Source organism: Clytia hemisphaerica, unplaced genomic scaffold (assembly GCF_902728285.1).
Source record: "Clytia hemisphaerica strain Z4C2 unplaced genomic scaffold, Clytia hemisphaerica genome assembly, whole genome shotgun sequence".
NCBI classification, from domain to species: Eukaryota; Metazoa; Cnidaria; class Hydrozoa; order Leptothecata; family Clytiidae; genus Clytia; species Clytia hemisphaerica.
Window position 1 is genome coordinate 28,537 of NW_027103845.1, and position 23,793 is coordinate 52,329.

At 35.7% G+C, this 23,793-nt stretch overlaps 1 protein-coding gene across 1 annotated transcript; it reads right to left on the reverse strand.

The window, feature by feature from the left end:
- Positions 1 to 464: 464 nt before the first annotated feature.
- Positions 465 to 23,544, reverse strand: LOC136807519 (calcium-transporting ATPase sarcoplasmic/endoplasmic reticulum type-like). Its single transcript, XM_067064098.1, has 18 exons — positions 23,311 to 23,544; positions 22,882 to 22,982; positions 22,405 to 22,648; positions 21,919 to 21,999; positions 21,296 to 21,448; positions 20,905 to 21,077; positions 20,600 to 20,693; positions 20,221 to 20,351; positions 19,653 to 19,741; positions 16,736 to 16,994; positions 9,880 to 10,114; positions 4,980 to 5,203; positions 4,505 to 4,766; positions 3,815 to 3,986; positions 3,148 to 3,350; positions 2,590 to 2,809; positions 2,054 to 2,310; positions 465 to 1,598 (listed from the first exon to the last, which is right to left on the reverse strand). The coding sequence occupies exons 1-18, from the start codon at positions 23,426 to 23,428 to the stop codon at positions 1,579 to 1,581; spliced, it is 3,036 nt and encodes a 1,011-aa protein (XP_066920199.1). The 5' UTR covers positions 23,429 to 23,544; the 3' UTR covers positions 465 to 1,578.
- Positions 23,545 to 23,793: the final 249 nt, after the last annotated feature.

A 23,793-nucleotide genomic window follows, 5' to 3' on the forward strand; every position in this document is an offset into this window, starting at 1 on the left:
AAAAAACATTTAAAGTTCATCCGCTTTAAGTGTGCTAACTCATGTTTTGCCTTCCATCTCTCAACCAAGGCTATCATTTAATCATAGAATTATTTCGCACAAAATTTTCTCATCAAAAGTTAAAGTGTCAGAAGATGGTCTGTTGGAATGAAAACATTTTCACTGATGCCATCAGTAATGGAAAATGAGCAATCAGCAGGCTTCACCACCTATTTTCAGCACCTTCATTTAGCTTTAATTCAATGACAACAATGGCAGGTCGAGTGCCAAATCTGTCCAAACGCTAAATGGAGGGTGTATCGAGAATACGTACAATAACTTATCTGAATTTAATTTGAGCATAGCACAAGCCCCTGGAATTAGGGACAAGTGTGGAAAATGGAAACAACTTTATCTGAATTATTTTTGGAGGATAAGACATGCCCCTGATGTAGAATTGGCTAAAGAATGACAAAAAAGAGACATTCGTTCATAAATTTTTATCAACAACTTCATATAAATAATAAAAATTAACGATTTTCAAAAAACAACATGGAGACTACTTCTTCCCCTGTTCGCCACACACGTCAAAAATATCAGAAATGTCCGATGAAATACCACATGATGCTAAACAAATATAGGAGAGTAAAAGAAAGAAGGATAAGATATTAAGCCTCTCTAAATTCAGCTCCACAGCACAAAATCACTAAAAACTAGAAAAAACGTAAATAAATTCAACTATATAGATAATGTGGAAACACTAGCAAAAAAAATAATTGAGACATACAAAAAATAAACTACGAAAGCCTCAATGGATACGTCAAGGTCAATGCCTCTCTAAAAACCCACCGGTGATGATCGAGACTAAGTCAACAGTTAATTTGCATTTGGATAGTTTAGAAACACAAAAAATAGGTTTTGTTTCGTACCTAAGGAAACTTTAAAATATCACATTTACTTAATACTTATAGCTTTTCTTTCTCTTGATTTTAAGTCAATTTTAATTCCTTATATTAGAGGGGTTATTGGCAAACGTAGTAAACCTGAATGCATATTTTCTCAATCCTTTGACAAGCTTTGAAAAGAATACGAGGACTCAAAAGAACAGTTTTCGACTTTGATAGCATTCAATCGCAACCGCTCTAGGATGACATTTTTTCCTTTCCATTTTTAGGGGTACGAAAGCCATAATAATCACGAAAAAAATAATAAAAATATCTGGATAATAATATTAGTCTGTAATTTTGGAAAAAAAACAATACCAGAAAATCAGTTTAATTTTGGAGGAATAAAAATTATTTGTTGTTGTTGTTGTTGTTAAATAGAACTTTAGGTGCCTTCCCTTCACTCAGAGAGTACAAGGAACGTGTCGACTGCAGTAACTGTGTGAACATAAACCAGCGCCATTTTGAAACTAGAACGAGAAGCCTTGAAATATGGCTAGAGAGACACCACCATTCATAAAACTTCTGTCGAATTTCTGGTGTTGTTGGAGTAGATTATTTTTGTCATATGCATGCGATAGATTTTCCCATATTTCTACTTGCATAGAATATAACTAGATCTATGATGTGTGCATCCAATGATCTTGATCTTGGTTTAATCTTGCTTCGATTTTCCTATAGGTAAAAAATCAAAAATGTTAAAGTTCATTTTCACGAGCTCTTATTAAAGTGGATCTATCAGCTGGCGTGATTAACGGGAGTTTTGGGTCCACTTGGGGTCCAATTTTGTATGCCTTGCTTTGAGCTCTCAAATCAAAACAGGTAGCATTTGATAGGTATATATATTTGATAGAACTGTGAGCTTCGGTGTAAAAGATTTGTGCGGTTTCTCGGGTGAAGTTGATTTAGAAAGAACATTTTAGAAAATAAGGCAGGTTAACATCATCAAAATGTTTTAAGTGCTAAAGTTGAAGGTTTTTCACGTCTGACAAGGAAACAGATTTTACACAGCAAATTGGCACATATTCTTCAAATTTGGTGAATCATGCAAAATTTTGAGATAGAAACCCGTCTGAGATAGAAGACTGTGTTATAAGTGTTTGAATACAAAAGTTTCCATTTATCCTTACCCGTCGACGAAGCATTGACTGGCTGGATGAAGTTTCGAGTGACGAACTTAAGAACTTCGTCCAACAAAATGACCGGTATCGAGAAATAAAGGACCGCTTTCCACTCCGTCCAATTCAATGGGGTCACGCGGAAGATAGCCTTCATGAAAGGGGCGTAGAGGATGAGGAAATGTAAGAGCATGGAGGCGGTAATGGCAGTCAACAGAGACCAATTACGCCATGGCGGCATCACCAATAAACTTTGATTTTCACTGATGCTGAAAGTTAAAGAGGAAGAAAAATGTGTTAAATTATGAACCTAAGGGCCTCCGTGTTAATAAGAGACTGTATTTCATCATATAATTTTCCTGTCAGTAAAAGTTTCCCTTGTTCGGGGGTGAATTTGAAAATTCCGGTGTGGGGATAACTGAAATTGCCCAGACGTAAATAATGTTGTCCATGGAGAATATATCATTATGCCCAGAGCGAATAGTGTCCAAAGTTAAGGAATATCTTGTTGACATAAAAACTGTCGAACCCTGATAAATCAATGGTACCTGTTCAAAGCGTTTAACATTTCGATGGTTACCAGAACGGAGAGAGCCATGGTCATCGGGTGAAGGTCTTTGAAGATGTCACAAGTCATGCCAGCGAAGGCTTCAGGGTTTGCAGAGCACTGCATGTGATGTGTAAGTTGCCAGTAACTCATCTGTGGTCCACCTTCGTAATACATGAACCACCAAGCGGATGATCCGACTGTGGCAATTCCAACGTAAACTGTAAGGTTAATGCAGAAAGTAGAATTTTAAGAAAGAAGCAATGCAAATGTCGATTTAAAAATAACATCGTAGATTCTAACCTAACGACTGACTACTGTACCTTAAAATAAGGACTTTAAAAATATGAGATATGGTTGCATTTAAAAACTATTCGGTGAAACCAGAAAGATCCTCAGATTCCACATAGGTCGGCTTTATTAACGAACATATGGAAATGTCCATTCCAGCCCTAATTTAGAGTTTAATAGTCGAAACTGACTGTTATTGGAAGATGATAAAGTAGGAGAGGCGAGCTTATCAATTCAACTCGTCAACACCAGGGATAAGATTGTTTACCTCCGATAGCTAAATATCTGAAGAATAACCATCCGCTGATCAAAGGTTCTTTAGCTTTTCGTGGAGCTTTCTTCATGATGTCAACTTCTGGTGGATTGAAACTCAACGCAGTGGCTGGTGGTCCGTCTGTCATCAAGTTCACCCATAACAATTGGACTGGAATCAAGGCTTCTGGCATACCGAGCGCAGCAGTCAAGAAAATACTAAAAGAAAAGTAAAGCAATTGTAAATTAGAGACCTGCAAAATAATACCGAATTAAAATAATTAATATTAAAGTAGATAATAGAGCGCTCCATTGTTTAAAGGCATAAAGATGGTCAAGGGTCATAATCTGCTAGATATTGGTTTTATGCTCCTATTCGTTGTCTATAAAACGATTTCTTGTCATCTAGTTATTGTAATAACTAATTTGGAAAACAAACTTTGGTTTCCCACGGAGACATTCATAAGAAAAGCCTTTTTCTGAGGCGTATATTTTCTGAAAAGTGAGACAAATACTTGAGAAAATCACTGTAAAGGTTCGAAAATCTGTCCGAATCAATGTGATTGGTTTAATCTCAAAATTATAGTGTAACTGAGCCAAATAAACCAATCAATGCTCATAAAAGCGTTGATTGTTGAGCGGACTTTTGTAAGTATCAGGTTAGTAGGAAGGAGGGAGCATACCTGACAACTTCACCGATGTTTGAGGAGATGAGGTAGCGGATGAATTGTTTGGTATTGTTGTAAATGGCACGTCCTTCTTCAACTGCGGCCACAATGGTGGAGAAGTTGTCGTCAGCCAGCACCATTTCTGATGCGGACTTTGCGACGGCTGTTCCTGATCCCATAGCAACGCCTAGAAAAGCACCCACACAAAAATAGATTAATAGCTTATTACACGAATATTACTAGGCAAGTATTCAACGGCCTTGAAATTAACACGCAAAAAATTAACACGATTTTTATTTGCTTTTTCAATGACACCAAGGCTGGTTTTAATTAAGGGGTTTTTTATTAACACGAAATTTTTCAATTCGTGTTAATAAAATGACTGGTAATATTTATGTAATAAAGTATATCATGGCAGTAACACAAATATTTCTATACGAAAAAAAGGCTAACAGTCTTTAGTACGTTCTAAGCAAATTTCAAAATAATTTTACGAAGACCTGTGCGCTTTCTTTCCCAATAAAACCACTTAAAGATAAGTACTGCCCTCAAAATCACTGAGCAAAAAAGCATTATTTGACAGTACTATTTAACTTCAGCCCTGAATAGATAAAGAAGATTGATAAAATAAAACCAGCGACTATAAGCCATAAAAATTAGAATAAAATCCGATAAAATGAAACGATAACCCCGATAATAACTTACCGATTTTAGCTTTCTTTAATGCAGGTGCATCATTGACACCATCTCCAGTCATGGCAGCGACATCTCCGTCTCCTTGCAAATATTCTACAATGGAACTCTTGTGGGCGGGCTCCACCCTCGAGAAGAGGCGGGCGTTACGGCAGGCGTCACGTTGTTCGGCTTCGGAGAGATCATCGAATTCACGACCGGAGTAAGAAAGACCTTGGGTGGATTCATTTTCACCGAAAACACCGATACGACGGCAGATGGCCTCAGCTGTGTTCTAAAGGATGAATACATAGAAAGTAAATGAAAAACTCAAATCAAGCATATGTTTTAAATGAGGCTTTTCCGCAATGTTTGGTTTGTTTCGGCTTTGATTTTGACTTCCAATTAGTGGACACCACTCAGTTAGAGATCCTCTTGTTGGAAACAACCCACCACCGGTACTAAACTTCTCTTATTGTTTCAACCCGGCAAAATAATATAACCTTACTTTGTTGTCACCAGTAATGACAATGACTCGGATACCGGCTGTTCGACATTCGGCGATTGATTCTCGGACTTCGGTTCTTGGTGGATCCAACATACCAACAACACCAACGAAAGTCATTTCAGTCTCGTACTTGATGAAATTCTTGGACTCGGTCAAATCCATTTCTTCCGGTGATAGTGGCTTGTCAACGGTAGCCATGGCCAAGCATCTCAAGGTGTCTTTACCTATAATGGAAAAATCGACAACAAAATATAGTAATAAAAAGTAATAAAATTCTTCCCATTGTTAAACGAACCTATTCAATTTATCATTTATTTTCAATACGATTCCCAGCGGTTTAGACCTATCTCTTATCGTGCAAGAATCATGACAAAAAACCGAGAACGTAGGAGTTGAGAAAATCTATTCCAGTCAATGAGCAGAAACATGATTAAATTTATTATTGAATTGAATGAATTTACAAATATTCATACAAAGAATCTCAAAAAAAAAAGAATTTCAGCATAGGTCTAAAAATCAGACCACAATGATTTTAAATCAAGAAACACAAACATGAAAAACTAAAAAAATCTATTAGATAAAACTAGACGGTTCCCGTCGTCGCAAACGCCGGTTAACGGTTTTGCTTGCACATCAAAAGCCTTTAAAATACTATAATGTGAGTTAATGCCTGACATCGTTTTAGCTTTTTAAATGCCCGAATATAATAATAAAAATTATACTTCTAAACTTTCTACATTAGTCAAAATTTTGTGTCTGTAAGCCTCGATGATATGACTTTTTAAGATAACGGAAGTTTGTGTTCAATGAAATGCCATAGTGACCCTGTCAAAATTATCGAGGGTACCCGTCGTTGCAGACGCCCAAAGGTGTTTGAGGTGGTGAGAGGGTTGCTTCTAGGAAAGAAAAAGCCTTAGTTGTGAAGGAGAGGCTCGCGCTTTGCGATTGAGCACTGAAGGTTTTCCCGTTTGTTGGCTTCACATGCGGACAGCTTAAGACCGGCGCATATGCAATGCAACCAACATTGAAACCTTTTTAAATAATATTAGACGAAGTTTAATCATCAAACAACAATATTGGATTTTGTTGCGAGTGTTGATATAAAATAATTCGAAATCGTGCAACAAAAATGCCATTTCATTTTCATTCAATTCGGTCTTTCCGTAAAAAACGATTACATTACCGGTAGGTACAAAGAATAAAAATATATAATAAAATATCTCCCGACGAAAGGAATTGAGGCATTATCAGCTTTGTCGATAATTATCGAAAAGAAGCAGTAGAAAAAAGTTGTATAACTATCAACGATTTATGATAATGTTCCACTCCTTAGTGTTTTTTGCAATTTCTATTGCGTCGTCCCATTCAATATTTAATGTTTTAAGGTCATTTTTGACAACACTGAGCCAAGTTGTAGTTGGTTTCCCTCGCGGTCTTTGGTACTTAGTGTTGGCATATTCGAGTGCTTTTTTCATAGGTGTTGAACTATTTGCTCGTAATACAGTTCCCAGCCACTTCAGTCTTCTACTTTTGATACGTTTGCTCCACTTTACCGCGTTGGTCTTTTGATACACTTCGGCATTCTTCACGATTTCTGGCCAGCTCACATTTAGCACGAAAGTTCGCAACAATCTTCTTTGGAATGCATCAATGGAATTTTCGGCTTGGCAGGTTGTTAAACTCCACAGCTCGCAGTTATACAGGAATATCGGTTCGATGTAGGTCGTGAATGCTGACATTTTTGTTTGTGTAGTCAACTTTTTATGACAGAACAACGTTCGTAATTTGTTGGCAGCTGAAATCGATATTCCTTTTCTTCTTTTGATGTCTTCTGATGTATCAAGCATACTGCCGAGATATTTGCACTTTTTCCATTCGTTGTTATTTCTTGTGATGGTAAATTGTTCCGTTTTGTCCTGATTTATTACTAGATCTCGTTTTTCTAGTTCTGTTGGGACGGTCTGCTTAAACTTTTGCAGTGCGCGATAGTCTGAAGTTACTTTCCCGATATCGTCAGCATACTCCATTTCAATATCGATTTGTTCTTTTTCTGTGACAATGGCGTAATTGTGGTCTGTTAGATGGTCAGCAGGAATGGATGGTACAGTAGGAAGTGCATCAGGATGGTTGGGTATTTGGTGGTTTTTCATCGGGTGTAGTGCTTTTGCTAGGTAGTACGTAAATTCGTTAGCACTTACACAGTCTCCTTGTGGTGCTCCGGTGTCAGTTGCGAACTCAGAGCTTAGAGTTTGGTTGCATTTGACGCTGAGCGATACATTAAGGAGGACTGCGATAATGTGGAGTTCGTCTGGTGAGATGGTAGATTGCAAGTCATGCAGCAGTTTGTTTCTATTAAGACTGTCGAACGCTTTGCTCATATCAAGAAGTATTAAGTGAACGGCTTCACATTTTGATGTTATAGTCCGTTCAATTACAAGTTTTGCCGCGAAGACGTGCTCGGTTGTGGATCTGTTCGCTCGGTAGGCTGCTTGAGAGAGTGGTATTTCTGCGTCAAGTCGGTCTCTGATTCGGTTGATAATGCAAGCTGCAAGGATTTTTCGTAGTGATGAAAGTAGAACGATTGGTCGTAAGTTTGATGATGGTCCTTTTGCTTTGTTGGGTTTTTGCAGGGGTTTAAGGATACCGTACGTGATCTCTTTTGGTATGTTCCCTGTTTCGGCTATGTTGTTATAGATGTTGGCTATCTGTTGGTGGATAGTTTCTGGAGCAAATTTTATCAGTTCAATTGGTATTTCATCACATCCTGGGCTTCTGTTTCGTTTCATTTTCTTAACAGCTTTGTTGATTTCGACTGACGTGAACGGTGCTAGCATAGGTGCTGGTGGTACGATTGTTGGTTGTTCTTGATTTTTGAAGAAAATTCCTTTGAAGTATGTAGCTATTATTTCACTTTGTTCCTTTGGGTCTGCTGTTAGTCCATTTTCTCCTTTGATAAGAAGCTTTTCAGGTGGTTTTAGGTTTTTGATTTTCTTGACAGCTTGATACATCTTGTTGTTATCGTGGAAGTATTCGAGTTCACGGGTAGTTCTGTTCACTTTTTCGTTTTCTTCCAGATTCATGATGGTGTGTATTTCAGCTAGTATGCGATTGCGAAATTGCTTGAGGAAAGTTTCTGCTTGTTTGGTGTTACATGATTGTATTCGATGTTGAATATTTCGTTGAAGTATCGAAAGTTCTTGAACTTCCAAGTTGACGGGATTCTTGGATTTTTAACGAAGCCTATCGTGTTGGTAGCGGCTTGCTTTAAAGTTTTTGCGATATTGTCCCACATAGATTGGTTATCGGTGGACTGATCATTTTCGTTCGCTATTGTCGTCATTATCTCGTATTTATAACTGGTTATGGTTTCTGTATTATTAAAGTTTATTACATTGAAGCGTTTCGAAACAATATTTTTGGATTTTTGCTGGTATTTCCATTTGACGATTATTTTTGCGATTACTGGTTTGTGGTCTGACTTGGTGACTTTGGAGATTGTTGCTTTGGAGTCTAGGGTTCTTGTATTGACGTTGTTTCTCACAAGGATGTAGTCTATTTGGTTACGGTACGGGTTTCTTCTGGGACTATTTGTTTTCGAGTCCATAACGTTGGTTATATCGATAGGTGACTCCCAGGTGGTAAGGTGGATTGGTTTTGTTTGAAGAAAGTATTTGTAATTCTGAGGTTATAAAGCATACAGAATTCGATCAGCTTTTCTCCATTAATGTTTATGTCACTTTTAGCGAATTTACCAACTATTTCGTTTGGGTAGGTGTTAGGTACCGCTCTGGTTTTAGCATTGAAATCACCTCCTATTATGAGGGCTTCTCTCGCTTTGAAAGTTTTGGTAACGGATGATAGTTTCTCGTAGAAGTTACGGGTCAGTTCAGGTTTTTTGGTGGTGGATTCGAGTGTGGGCGCGTAAGCACTGACGATGTTGGTAACAGAGTTGGTGTTGGTTTTTAATGTCATTGTGCATATTCTTTCTGAGATCGGATTGAATGAAACTCTTGAGTCAGGTTTTACAATAATGGCTGTTCCTGCTATCGATTTGTTCTTATGTCCAGAGTAGTAAAGATGTAAAGATTTTCCGGATGACGATGTTATTTTGATCATGCCTGTGTTCTGCATGTGTGTTTCTTGTACCATCATCGCTGTCAGGTTGTGGTGATAAAAATCGTCAGCAAGGCTCATTTGTTTCGTCTTGTTTAATAGTCCTTGACAATTGAAGGTTGCAAAGTTTTTATACATTTTTGATTCTTTGTAGATACTTTCAGCAGGTGTTAACGGAAAGATTGTGTCAATCTTCAAGGTTTGCGAAGTCTTGTCGTCCGTCTTGATGGCGAATGTCGTTTTTTGTTTTTTACGACGACGGTTACCCGTCCGCCATCTTTGTTGTTTTCAAAAATGCCACACCTTTTTATTTGAAACTTAAGTTGTGACGTCGCAGTACTTTTTCATGAAATTGACGTCAGAACTTTTTTCGTTTACAAATAGCAGTGTAGAGTCTTCTCTAATCCAAGTTTTCTACGCTTGTCAAACTTAGCGCGAGACTTTTTGTATCGAAGGTGGATAGGTTTTCCAGCCGCGGCGTTCAAATTTTAGAAACCTTAACATATGTTACTGGGCTAGCGTTACAGACATTTTTCATAAACTCATTTAGTATAGTAAGATGAAATATTGAGTTGTTTAGCATCGGATATAGATCTCTCCAGCATCATTAACTAAGACATATGCTTGTCGAAATCATGAATGGCTTATCATAATTCACTACACTTTGAATCGAAAATTATTGAAGACAAAAGCCTCAGAAATTAAAACATTCATCATTAAGATCAAAGGCTTAAGAAGTACGAGACTCCATAAACAAGAATAAGTAAGACCAATGATTTCAACATACCTGTTCCATAGACAGTAACCTGTTCCAAGATTTGATTCTTCATTCCTTCAGTCAAAACAATAGTCTCTTTGCCGACACGAACTTTGGTACATCGCTCCAAGATACCTTCGGGTGCCCCCTTGACGAACATTTTGGAGGCCATATTGTCGCTTGAGCGGGTGACGCGGCCACCGGCAGTGGTAGAGCAGAAGACACTCATCGACTTACGATCGCGAGAAAACTCCATGGTGAATTCCTGTTCAAATGCAAAAGAGTAAAATTATACTATCAGTCAAAATTGTCAGAAGGGGAAGTCTATGACCATTTAATTTCTAACTATTATATTTCGGCACAACATATCTAACACTAAAAATTCGTTATACCTAGTCATTTCCCTTTTAATTTTGAAGAAAGATTTATCTCTCCCTTTTCATATAGTAGGGAGTAAAAAACAGGAGCTGAGCTCATATTCTGTTATAATAAACCATTATATTGTCTTCCGCTATAAGTATTTGTGAGAAGCCTCAGTAAAAATGTTTTCAGCATAAAAATAAGACATATGCTTGTAAAAACATCATCGGCCAGTTGGGAGAATGCAAGATGTATACAAAATCAACCAAATTTTGTGGAAAGGACAAAAATAGAATGAAATTCGGCTAGTTTAGAGAATGCAAAATGTACAATGAATCAACCAAATTTTGAGGATATAGAAAGAATGAAATTCGCGAGAAGCCTCAGTAAAAAGGTTTTCAGCATAAAAAGTAAGACATATGCTTGTAAAAACATCATCGGCCAGTTGGGAGAATGCAAGATGTATTACAAAATCAACCAAATTTTTGTGGAAAAGGACAAAGATAGAATGAAATTCGCGAGAAGGTCCGTAAAAAGGTTTTTCAGCATAAAAATAAGATATGCTGTAAAAAACATCATCGGCCAGTTGGGAGAATGCAAAATGTGAATCACCAAATTTGAGATATAGAAAGGAATTGTCGCGAGAAGCCTCAGTTAAAAAGATTTTCAGCATAAAATTAAGACATTGCTTGTAAAAACATCATCGGCCAGTTTAAAGAATTACAAATGTATACGGAATTGAACAATTTTTAGGCAGAGAGAACGAAATTTCGCGAGAGCCTCAGTAAAAAGGTTTCACATAAAAATAAGACATCTTGTAAAAACAGCATCGGCTAGTTGAGAGGATGCACAAATGTATACAAAATCAAACAAATTTTGTGAAAGGACAAAGATAGAATGAAATTCGCGAGAAGTCTCAGTAAACAAGGTTTTTTAGCATAAAAATTATGACATATGCTTGTAAAAACATCATCGGCCAGTTGGGAGAATGCAAAATGTACAATGAATCAACCAAATTTTGAGGATATAGAAAGAATGAAACTCGCGAGAAGCCTCAGTAGAAATGTTTTCAGCATAAAAATAAGACATATGCTTGTAAAAACATCATCGGCCAGTTGGGAGAATGCAAGATGTATACAAAATCAACCAAATTTTGTGGAAAGGACAAAAATAGAATGAAATTCGCGAGAAGCCTCAGTAAAATAGTTTTCAGCATAAAAATAAGATATATGCTTGTAAAAACATCATCGGCTAGTTTAGAGAATGCAAAATGTACAATGAATCAACCAAATTTTGAGGATATAGAAAGAATGAAATTCGCGAGAAGCCTCAGTAAAAAGGTTTTCAGCATAAAAAGTAAGACATATGCTTGTAAAAACATCATCGGCCAGTTGGGAGAATGCAAGATGTATACAAAATCAACCAAATTTTGTGGAAAGGACAAAGATAGAATGAAATTCGCGAGAAGGCTCAGTAAAAAGGTTTTCAGCATAAAAATAAGATATATGCTTGTAAAAACATCATCGGCCAGTTGGGAGAATGCAAAATGTACAATGAATCAACCAAATTTTGAGGATATAGAAAGAATGAAACTCGCGAGAAGCCTCAGTTAAAAGATTTTCAGCATAAAATTAAGACATATGCTTGTAAAAACATCATCGGCCAGTTTAAAGAATACAAAATGTATACGGAATTGAACAAATTTTTAGGACAAAGATAGAACGAAATTCGCGAGAAGCCTCAGTAAAAAGGTTTCAGCATAAAAATAAGACATATGCTTGTAAAAACATCATCGGCTAGTTGAGAGGATGCAAAATGTATACAAAATCAAACAAATTTTGTGGAAAGGACAAAGCTAGAATGAAATTCGCGAGAAGTCTCAGTAAAAAGGTTTTCAGCATAAAAATTATGACATATGCTTGTAAAAACATCATCGGCCAGTTGGGAGAATGCAAAATGTACAATGAATCAACCAAATTTTGAGGATATAGAAAGAATGAAACTCGCGAGAAGCCTCAGTAGAAAGGTTTTCAGCATAAAAATTAAGACATATGCTTGTAAAAACATCATCGGCCAGTTGGGAGAATGCAAGATGTATACAAAATCAACCAAATTTTGTGGAAAGGACAAAGATAGAATGAAATTCGCGAGAAGCCTCAGTAAAAAGGTTTTCAGCATAAAAATTATGACATATGCTTGTAAAAACATCATCGGCCAGTTGGGAGAATGCAAAATGTACAATGAATCAACCAAATTTTGAGGATATAGAAAGAATGAAACTCGCGAGAAGCCTCAGTTAAAAAGTTTTCAGCATAAAAATCAAGACATATGCTTGTAAAACATCATCGGCCCAGTTGGGAGAATGGCAAAATGTACAATGAATCAACCAAATTTTTGAGGATATAGAAAGAATGAAACTCGCGAGAAACCTCAGTAGAAAGGTTTTCAGCATAAAATTAAGACACATGCTTGTAAAAACATCATCGGCCAGTTGGGAGAATGCAAGATGTATACAAAATCAACCAAATTTTGTGGAAAGGACAAAGATAGAATGAAATTCGCGAGAAGCCTCAGTAAAAAGGTTTTCAGCATAAAAATCATGACATATGCTTGTAAAAACATCATCGGCCAGTTGGGAGAATGCAAGATGTATACAAAATCAACCAAATTTTGTGGAAAGGACAAAGATAGAATGAAATTCGCGAGAAGGCTCAGTAAAAAGGTTTTCAGCATAAAAATAAGATATATGCTTGTAAAAACATCATCGGCTAGTTTAGAGAATGCAAAATGTACAATGAATCAACCAAATTTTGAGGATGTAGAAAGAATGAAATTCGCGAGAAGCCTCAGTAAAAAGGTTTTCAGCATAAAAATTAAGACATATGCTTGTAAAAACATCATCGGCCAGTTGGGAGAATGCAAGATGTATACAAAATCAACCAAATTTTGTGGAAAGGACAAAGATAGAATGAAATTCGCGAGAAGCCTCAGTAAAAAGGTTTTCAGCATAAAAATTAAGACATATGCTTGTAAAAACATCATCGGCCAGTTGGGAGAATGCAAGATGTATACAAAATCAACCAAATTTTGTGGAAAGGACAAAGATAGAAATGAAATTCGCGAGAAGCCTCAGTAAAAAGGTTTTCCAGCATAAAAATTAATGACATATGCTTGTAAAAACATCATCGGCCAGTTTGGGAGAATGCAAAATGTACAATGAATCAACCAAATTTTGAGGATATAGAAAGAATGAAACTCGCGAGAAGCCTCAGTTAAAAAGTTTTCAGCATAAAATTAAGACATATGCTTGTAAAAACATCATCGGCCAGTTGGGAGAATGCAAAATGTACAATGAATCAACCAAATTTTGAGGATATAGAAAGAATGAAACTCGCGAGAAACCTCAGTAGAAAGGTTTTCAGCATAAAATTAAGACACATGCTTGTAAAAACATCATCGGCCAGTTGGGAGAATGCAAGATGTATACAAAATCAACCAAATTTTGTGGAAAGGACAAAGATAGAATGAAATTCGCGAGAGAAGCCTCAGTAAAAAGGTTTTTCAGCATAAAAATCATGACATATGCTTGTAAAAACATCATCGGCCAGTTGGGAGAATGCAAGATGTATACAAAATCAACCAAATTTTGTGGAAAGGACAAAGATAGAATGAAATTCGCGAGAAGCCTCAGTAAAAAGGTTTTCAGCATAAAAATTATGACATATGCTTGTAAAAACATCATCGATCGGCCAGTTGGGAGAATGCAAAATGTACAATGAATCAACCAAATTTTGAGGATATAGAAGAATGAAACCTCGCGAGAAGCCTCAGTTAAAAAGTTTTCAGCATAAAATCAAGACATATGCTTGTAAAAACATCATCGGCCAGTTGGGAGAATGCAAAATGTACAATGAATCAACCAAATTTTGAGGATATAGAAAGAATGAAACTCACGAGAAACCTCAGTAGAAAGGTTTTCAGCATAAAATTAAGACACTGCTTGTAAAACATCATCGGATCGGCCAGTTGGGAGAATGCAAGATGTATACAAAATCAACCAAATTTTTGGAAAAGGACAAAGATAGAATGAAATTCGCGAGAAGCCTCAGTAAAAAGGTTTTCAGCATAAAAATTATGACATATGCTTGTAAAAACATCATCGGCCAGTTGGGAGAATGCAAAATGTACAATGAATCAACCAAATTTTGAGGATATAGAAAGAATGAAACTCGCGAGAAGCCTCAGTTAAAAAGTTTTCAGCATAAAATCAAGACATATGCTTGTAAAAACATCATCGGCCAGTTGGGAGAATGCAAAATGTACAATGAATCAACCAAATTTTGAGGATATAGAAAGAATGAAACTCGCGAGAAACCTCAGTAGAAAGGTTTTCAGCATAAAATTAAGACACATGCTTGTAAAAACATCATCGGCCAGTTGGGAGAATGCAAGATGTATACAAAATCAACCAAATTTTGTGGAAAGGACAAAGATAGAATGAAATTCGCGAGAAGCCTCAGTAAAAAGGTTTTCAGCATAAAAATCATGACATATGCTTGTAAAAACATCATCGGCCAGTTGGGAGAATGCAAGATGTATACAAAATCAACCAAATTTTGTGGAAAGGACAAAGATAGAATGAAATTCGCGAGAAGGCTCAGTAAAAAGGTTTTCAGCATAAAAAAGATATATGCTTGTAAAAACATCATCGGCTAGTTTAGAGAATGCAAATGTACAATGAATCAACCAAATTTTGAGGATGTAGAAAGAATGAAATTCGCGAGAAGCCTCAGTAAAAAGGTTTTCAGCATAAAAATTAAGACACATGCTTGTAAAAACATCATCGGCCAGTTGGGAGAATGCAAGATGTATACAAAATCAACCAAATTTTGTGGAAAGGACAAAGATAGAATGAAATTCGCGAGAAGCCTCAGTAAAAAGGTTTTCAGCATAAAAATTAAGACATATGCTTGTAAAAACATCATCGGCCAGTTGGGAGAATGCAAGATGTATACAAAATCAACCAAATTTTGTGGAAAGGACAAAGATAGAATGAAATTCGCGAGAAGCCTCAGTAAAAAGGTTTTCAGCATAAAAATTATGACATATGCTTGTAAAAACATCATCGGCCAGTTGGGAGAATGCAAAATGTACAATGAATCAACCAAATTTTGAGGATATAGAAAGAATGAAACTCGCGAGAAGCCTCAGTTAAAAAGTTTTCAGCATAAAATTAAGACATATGCTTGTAAAAACATCATCGGCCAGTTGGGAGAATGCAAAATGTACAATGAATCAACCAAATTTTGAGGATATAGAAAGAATGAAACTCGCGAGAAACCTCAGTAGAAAGGTTTTCAGCATAAAATTAAGACACATGCTTGTAAAAACATCATCGGCCAGTTGGGAGAATGCAAGATGTATACAAAATCAACCAAATTTTGTGGAAAGGACAAAGATAGAATGAAATTCGCGAGAAGCCTCAGTAAAAAGGTTTTCAGCATAAAAATCATGACATATGCTTGTAAAAACATCATCGGCCAGTTGGGAGAATGCAAGATGTATACAAAATCAACCAAATTTTGTGGAAAGGACAAAGATAGAATGAAATTCGCGAGAAGGCTCAGTAAAAAGGTTTTCAGCATAAAAATAAGATATATGCTTGTAAAAACATCATCGGCTAGTTTAGAGAATGCAAAATGTACAATGAATCAACCAAATTTTGAGGATGTAGAAAGAATGAAATTCGCGAGAAGCCTCAGTAAAAAGGTTTTCAGCATAAAAATTAAGACATATGCTTGTAAAAACATCATCGGCCAGTTGGGAGAATGCAAGATGTATACAAAATCAACCAAATTTTGTGGAAAGGACAAAGATAGAATGAAATTCGCGAGAAGCCTCAGTAAAAAGGTTTTCAGCATAACAATTAAGACATATGCTTGTAAAAACATCATCGGCCAGTTGGGAGAATGCAAAATGTACAATGAATCAACCAAATTTTGAGGATATAGAAAGAATGAAACTCACGAGAAGCCTTAGTTAAAAGGTTTTCAGCATAAAATTAAGACATATGCTTGTAAAAACATCATCGGCCAGTTGGGAGAATGCAAAATGTACAATGAATCAACCAAATTTTGAGGATATAGAAAGTATGGAACTCGCGAGAAGCCTCAGTAGAAAGGTTTTCAGCATAAAATTAAGACATATGCTTGTAAAAACATCATTGGCTAGTTTAGAGAATGAAAAATGTATACGGAATTAATTTTTTTTAGAGGATATAGAGGATATAGAAAGAATGAAATTCGTGAGGAGCCTCAGTAATAAGGTTTTCAGCATAAAAATAAGACATATGCTTGTAAAAACATCATCGGCCAGTTGAGAGAAAGCTAAATGTAAACGGAATCAACCAAATTTTGAGGATGAGGAAAGAATGGAATTCGCGAGAAGCCTCAGTAAAAAGGTTTTCAGCAAAGACATATATGCTTGTATTACAAAACTAAACGGAAGAAAATATTAACTTTCATACCTTTTGGTATCCTTCTCTGATAGCATCATTGCAACAATGAGCGCGTTCAGCTTTGGTGAATTGGCTCAAGTTCAATCCAGTTACATTCAGCTTCTCCACCAAAACGATGAGAGCAACTTCGGTCGGTTCACCAACTTTCTCGTAGATGTGTTTGACTTCGTTGTAATCAATACCAGAATCATTACACATGGAACAGATCAAGTTCAACTCGCTCAATGCTGCATAATCATCTAAATTGACTTTTTGACCATCGACAGTTCTGTGGGATAAAATAGTTCAAGTTAAATTGATTCTGTACTAGCAATCCAAGTCCAAAAACTCTGGGCAATAGAGAAGCTCAAACCTGCGTAGCTGGTAATCCCCTAAGAAAATTACGCTATTTTGCCTCTATGACAACTTGAGCTTTCCGGAACTAAAACTATTTCTAGTTATGGAAAACCAATTGCCTTAGCCACTTCAGTCTCAGACATATAGGGGTATTAAGGCATAGTGTGCAGAGGGGTCCAGCCCCCAGCTTTTTCCGGGGGGGGGGGGCTAAGGAAAATAGCCCCCAGTTAAATTCTAGAAACATAGCCCCCACCTTCACCTAAGCTCAGGGGGGGGTGCATTCTATGTAAGGCATGTGTTCTTAGAAGTTCAAAGAGAAAGAGCTCGAGGGCTCAAGTCAAAGAGGTACTGCTCTGAAACATTCTTCATTCGTATTTAGATAAAAACACGACACACAAATGTGTGAAATACTTCATTTGCCTCAGAAATTAAAATTTCAGCATTAAGTACTAAGACATTATGCTTGTCATTGACCAGATCCGTAGGTTATATCTGTTGTTTAATATTCAAACTTTTATACATGGGGAAAATTGAAAGCCTCAGAAATTAAAATATTCATCATTAAACATTAAGCTTTGTTTTTCATCAAAGACTTTCTTCTCCGAAAAAATCAAATTTAAAGGGACATAATAGAAAAGCATATTTTCCCAAACGAAATAACAAACCATAGTTCGGACCCCCCCCTTTCTTAAGGGGGGGGGGGGGTGACACCTTCCAAAAAAGTCAAGAAGGGGGGGGGGGTCAGAAATTTTCACTAAAAAGGGGGGATAGCAAGGAGGGGGATCGTTTAAGAAGGGGGGCTTACATATATTGTAGATTATTTTCCAGCACTGTTATGAAATTTGGTCTGCATGAAAGGAAGTTCTTTATTTTCACTAAAAAGTGGTATTATATTTGCCAGACTTAATTTTTCTTTACTGTTTCCCTTCCCTTTTTACCATAAAAAATTTAGCCCGAAACCCTTGGGGGATAGGCATTTTTTAAAGGTTGGGGGGGATGCCAAGAAGGGGGGATCATTTAAGAAGGGGGGGGGGTCATTTAAGAAGGGGGGATCAGTCCCCTTTCCGCACTATGCAAACATTTAGTAAACTAATCAAAGTTGCAACAAAGCTGGGTAAAAGCCTCAGAAATTAAAAAATTCATTAAAATATTAAGCTTTAGTTTTTCATCAAAGGCTTTTTGATCATTACAACAATAACACTCGGGAATATATTTAAATTTCTTTTCTGTAGCGCACAGTACAATGTCGTAGTTGAAGAATTCATCTTACGGGTATTTTAGTAATATGATTTGATGAAAACTTTTTAAACACTGGGTAAAGCTTTATCTACCATCTTTGATTTGAATTTTTTTAAGTGGTGGGTACCAAAGAAGCCATTGCAATGTTAAAAATAAATAAAAACGGCGTTATATCATCAAAAGTATACACCTATCAACCCTTAGCGGCGCGGTCGGCTTTATACTATAGGGGGTTGTTAATAAATTTACAAGGAAGATTTGTTCTTGGCGCATGGCATTTTAAAGGGGATCTAACGTCAAATCCTTCATTACACTTTTTTGGAAAGTTTTAAAAAATTTATAACGAGAGCTTTCGAAAGAGCTATGTTACATCAAAAGATCTTCAGTCAATGTGTTATAATATCCCTTTAAAGATTTGTACGTGTGACGTCATAGTTGGCGTTTTGTTTTAGAAGCTAGCACACATCTGTGTTGATTAACAGGATTATCCCTCTATTTTTAAGGCTTCGATCGTAGAAATTTCAATAAGGCTTTATTATGATTTATTCATTGCATCTAAAATTCGGCAGGATAGATGGGATACTTTGGAATACCTATCAAAAAGTTTGTTCTTTAAAGTGCGATTACAAAGATATCTTTTTTATCCAACAAAAGCTTTTTTTGAAGCCATTACAAGACGCTGTTTCTAAAAATATGCCTGTTCAACGACTGATTTATGAAACTAAAGTGCAACCATGACGTCACAAAATCCTCTTTTTCTCAAAGAAAGGGAAAATTCAAGTATCAATAACTTAATGAATTTAAAAGATTTTAAGTTCGTTCTTTTTTCAATATTTTTGTTTCTATCAGAGCTTTCCTATGTAAAAAAATGAGGTACATGAATTTTCTGACATTAGATCCCCTTTAAGGCCACAACTAAATCAAACTGAATCAAACCAAGCAAACTCCCACCAAAAATCGAGGCATTTTTTCTAGTCTCTACGATTGAGTGCAAACTATTTTTAGCATTCGAAAGAAGGTTTAACTATAAAATGACTTTGCTTTTATCACTTCAATGAAAGGGTGTTTTATGTTTTTCACAATAGCGTTCCTACACTTGCGTTTTAGATACAATCGTCGAAGAAGAATTCTTCTTGTATTTTCGTTACCAGTCTCATTGCGCCACTAAGGGTTGATAGGTGTATTAAAGGAAAAGTACAACTAGCGCCCCCGATGCATCTACGTCGCAATTGAATAGTGCTACCACTAGGGTAAAACTTTAAAAAAACTATGTTCAAAGATTTTGACTAGCCTGGATTGGGAAGTTGCCTTCTAAGACGGGTCTATATAAAGCTCAGTGGAAATGACTTACACTTCACCAGTGGGCTCATAGGTAGATCCAGTGATATCAAATTGCGTGAAAGTCATATCATTTGATGCAGCAGTGTTCACCAATAAGATCTGTGAATGAATCAAACGTGAAAAATAACTACTCAAAAATGAAAACTCTCGACAGTGGTAACTGGAAAATCATAGAAGTTGGATTAAAACTCTAGCAGTGTTCACCAATAAGATCTGCAAATGAATCAGACGTGGAAAAAAGAAGAAGAAAACTCTCAACAGTAGTCTAGAGCTATCTCGCCAGTGGTAACTGGAAAATCATAGAGGTTGGATGAACAAATCCACAGTCATGACATGGATTAATGATGTTTTTTATTTGAAAGTGAATAAGAATATTTCCTATATCTTGAAGTGGGAAATTGAAAGCCTCAGAAATTAAAACATTCATCATTATGACATTAAGTTTTGTTTTTCATCACATACTTTCCCTATTTGGCGTACAATGATAAGAAAAGACTATTCATTTTATATGTTTAGTTTTGGTTGAAACAGCTCTTAACAAACTGGCTGAAAATGTACTGGCTGAAGAAATGGGGTACCTTGTTGACAGACATTTGGTTGGTGGTGAGTGTTCCAGTTTTATCTGAGCAGATGACTGATGTGCATCCAAGGGTTTCCACGGATGGCAGAGATCGGACAATAGCATTCTTCTTGGCCATTCTTCTTGTACCTGAAATTTAATAAAATTAATTGAGGTTTCACAATTTCCCTATCGAAATCGCAAAATGCTAAGACGTATAGATTGAAACAAAAAAACTAAAACCAAACATACAAAGTCAAGTCTCAGCTAGGATTTATTTAAGACATTTAAAAATGAATTAATACGAGTATTTAAACATTATGCTTATAGAGATCGTTATGGGTATGGCGTAGCGAAAATAATAGCAAAGAATTGAATCTCTTAACAAACTTTCTTACCTAATGCTAAACATGTTGTGATTACAGCTGGGAGACCTTCTGGGATAGCTGCAACGGCCAAAGCGACAGCAATTTTGAAGTAATAAATTGCTCCCTGCAAAATGAAATCAAAGCAATTATTTTTTCAGGAAAACCAGGGAAATAACATAAGTAAGAAGGAGATACTCAAAAATTACGCTAAGCGAAAGTATTTATAAAATGGGAACCTTTATTAATCATATAAATTTCGGAAAATTTTTTATGTCATTTACTAATCTTGAAAACAAGAAGACACTGGCGAAAAAAATTAAATTTCATGATCTTACCTTGACCCAAGAGCCTCCATGAACTGGATCATTGAAATGTCCAATATTAATAGCCCAGACAGCAATACAAATGACAGTGATGACTTTTGATAGTTGTTCACCAAACTCATCCAATTTCTCTTGGAGAGGTGTCTTTTCATCATCGCTCTCAGCAATTTTGTTACGGATTTTTCCTGAATTGGAAAGTAAAGGCTGTATTATAAAAATTATTAGATCATTGTTTCTAAACAATTTTTTTTCAATGTCAGAATATGACTGTGCACGCAAATCATGAATATTTTGACAATTTTTTAAAATTGTATCGAGCTTTGAGACAGAAAGGCATTGTTGTTTATTACACTGAGCTACACCCAAATCTGTCTGAGACAAAATAACTTTGAACACTTCTTACCAATTTCAGTATTGACTCCAGTGCCGACAACAATACCAAGAGCCTTTCCTGTAGCTACGTTTGTACCAGAAAACAATAAGTTCTTCTTGTCTTGGTTTGTGGCACGATCATCCTCGATAGTGTCTGTGTGCTTCAAAACACTGACACTCTCACCTTGAAAAGGAGCAAGAGATTGTGATAGATTATGTTGATCATTTTAGGCATTTGGAACAGTTTGTTTCTCAAGAGGGCTAAAGATTCATATCATGAACATACTAAACCTTAGAAGAGTAGAAATGCTTATGATTGAGTTTTGAATGTGCTTTGTTTAATGTATAATCTAGCTAAAGATTTTAATTTGTCCATCTTTTGCCCATGGTTTTATTATTTTTAGAAATTATTCAAAACACCTTTTTTATCTCTGTCATTATTACATGATAAAGGCATCTAATTTTCAAGGGGTCTGCCTTAAAAAATCCAATCATTTTTTTAATTACCAAAGTATGACAAGTGTATTGTATTAAAATCAACCAATTAAAAATTTTTGCAACAATACATTTAACCAGGTAAACAACGTGGGTATAAACAGTTACAGACAAAGCCTTGTTTTATGATTAGATACAAATTCAAGAACAGCAGCTTACCAGTTAAAATAGATTGATCAATTCTCAACACAGTTGACTTGATGGTGGTGACACGGATATCAGCAGGAACTTTATCTCCAACTGAAATGTATAATGGTGAACTTTTTAGTAGAGCGTAGTCAATAGAAGCAGCAAAAAGCAGTTGTTTAAACTAAATCCAAAATGAGGCAGACTTACAGCATCTTGCAGAAACCAAATGATTCTAATGAATAAAATGTTATTGAAGATCCCTTTCATGCATCTTGATTAAAAAAGGTCTTTTTACTATTATGGTCAGGAAGTTTAGTATGACAAGTGACAAACTTCTTGAATAACTTAAAATAGCATGTAAAAATAATTCTCATCAAAGTTGAAGAAACTATCATGAGCAGTTTCAACAAACCACAGAGGGATCTTTTCCTGTAATAAGAAAATCCTGTGGTTTTAAATGTATTGAAAAACAACAAAGAATCAACAAACATAAAAGACATTTTTTTGTCTATCTACCTGATACTTCAACAATATCCCCAGGAACTAAAATTTTGGCTTTGATTCTCTGAACACCAGCTTTGCCTTTGCGAAGAACTTTGGCAATCTCTGGTTCATATTCTTTTAGAGCTTCAATGGCAGATTCTGCATTCCTCTCTTGCCAGACACCCATGATAGCATTTAATATGAGAATTAAAAGAATAACAAATGGCTCTACGAATGCTGTCAATTGGTCTTCACCATCTTCAAAAAATGCTAAGACCTAAAAAAAAATTGGAAGAAAAGAATAATTTGAAATGATCTTGAGTATTTAAAAAAATAAGAAAACATTTATCAGAGCTTATTAAAATAATAAATCTAAGCTGCCAGAAATCATGGTGTCTTGAGTTTGGTATTGATTGGTAAGTTTACAATCTGGGCTGACAAATTGAAATGCAAAATAAGACATAATCGGAAGAGTAAGGTGATAACGAAGAGTAAATGTAACGCACTTACAAAAGAAATAATAGCAGCTACTAATAAAATTCTAACAAGCAAATCTTCAAATTGCTCCAGAACTAAAGTCAATAATGATTTGCCTTCTTCAGCAGGTAATTCTAAGAAAAGAGGAAAACAATAAAACATTACAAATTTTTTAACTATTAATTGAAGTAGAACTAGTACTGCCACAACCCATAATAAATCTGGTCAGAATGCAAAAAATAAACAAACTTAGTCTTTGATTCTTAAAAAGAATCTAAAATATTCTTTCAAAGCTTCTTACTGTGGAGAAATTCTTACATTATGAAAAACTATGGATGGATTTTCTGTCTACCGATGAAAAAGATTAAGTTAAAGGTGAAGAGGAAGAAAGCTCTTTAAAGATTTAACATTCAAAAAGGGGTCAAAAAGATTTTATAAGTCAAAGAGGAGAAGATTAATTACCATTTGGTCCATATTTTTCTAAGGCCTCTTCAACTGCTTCTTTGCTGAGACCTTCTGTATCGTCAACTTTGAAAAATTTCTTCAGTTCATCTACTGATTTCATATGCGCAGCCTCCATGTTTGCTGCTTTGCTTGAAAAACGTTCACCAATTAGAACTTTGTGTTGGTACTCCAGAGAATAAAGTCCAAATTTTTTGTTGTTTTTTGTGTTTGAGTTTATTAGGCTTTCAAAGCCCTAAAGTGAAAAGAAATGCAATATAGGAATAATAAACTCTTGATACAATATTGAACAAAATTACCAAACTGTAAATGATAAAAAACTCATCACCCAAACAAGATTTATGTTAGAAATCAGTTCTAAAAACTCTTAAACACAGACAACATTAATAAAATATTTTTTGTTTTGAGACATATTCATTTCCCCAGTGATTAGCTCAAATTACAAATAACTTTGAAAAATCTTGGCAACTTCTTGAGAAAATG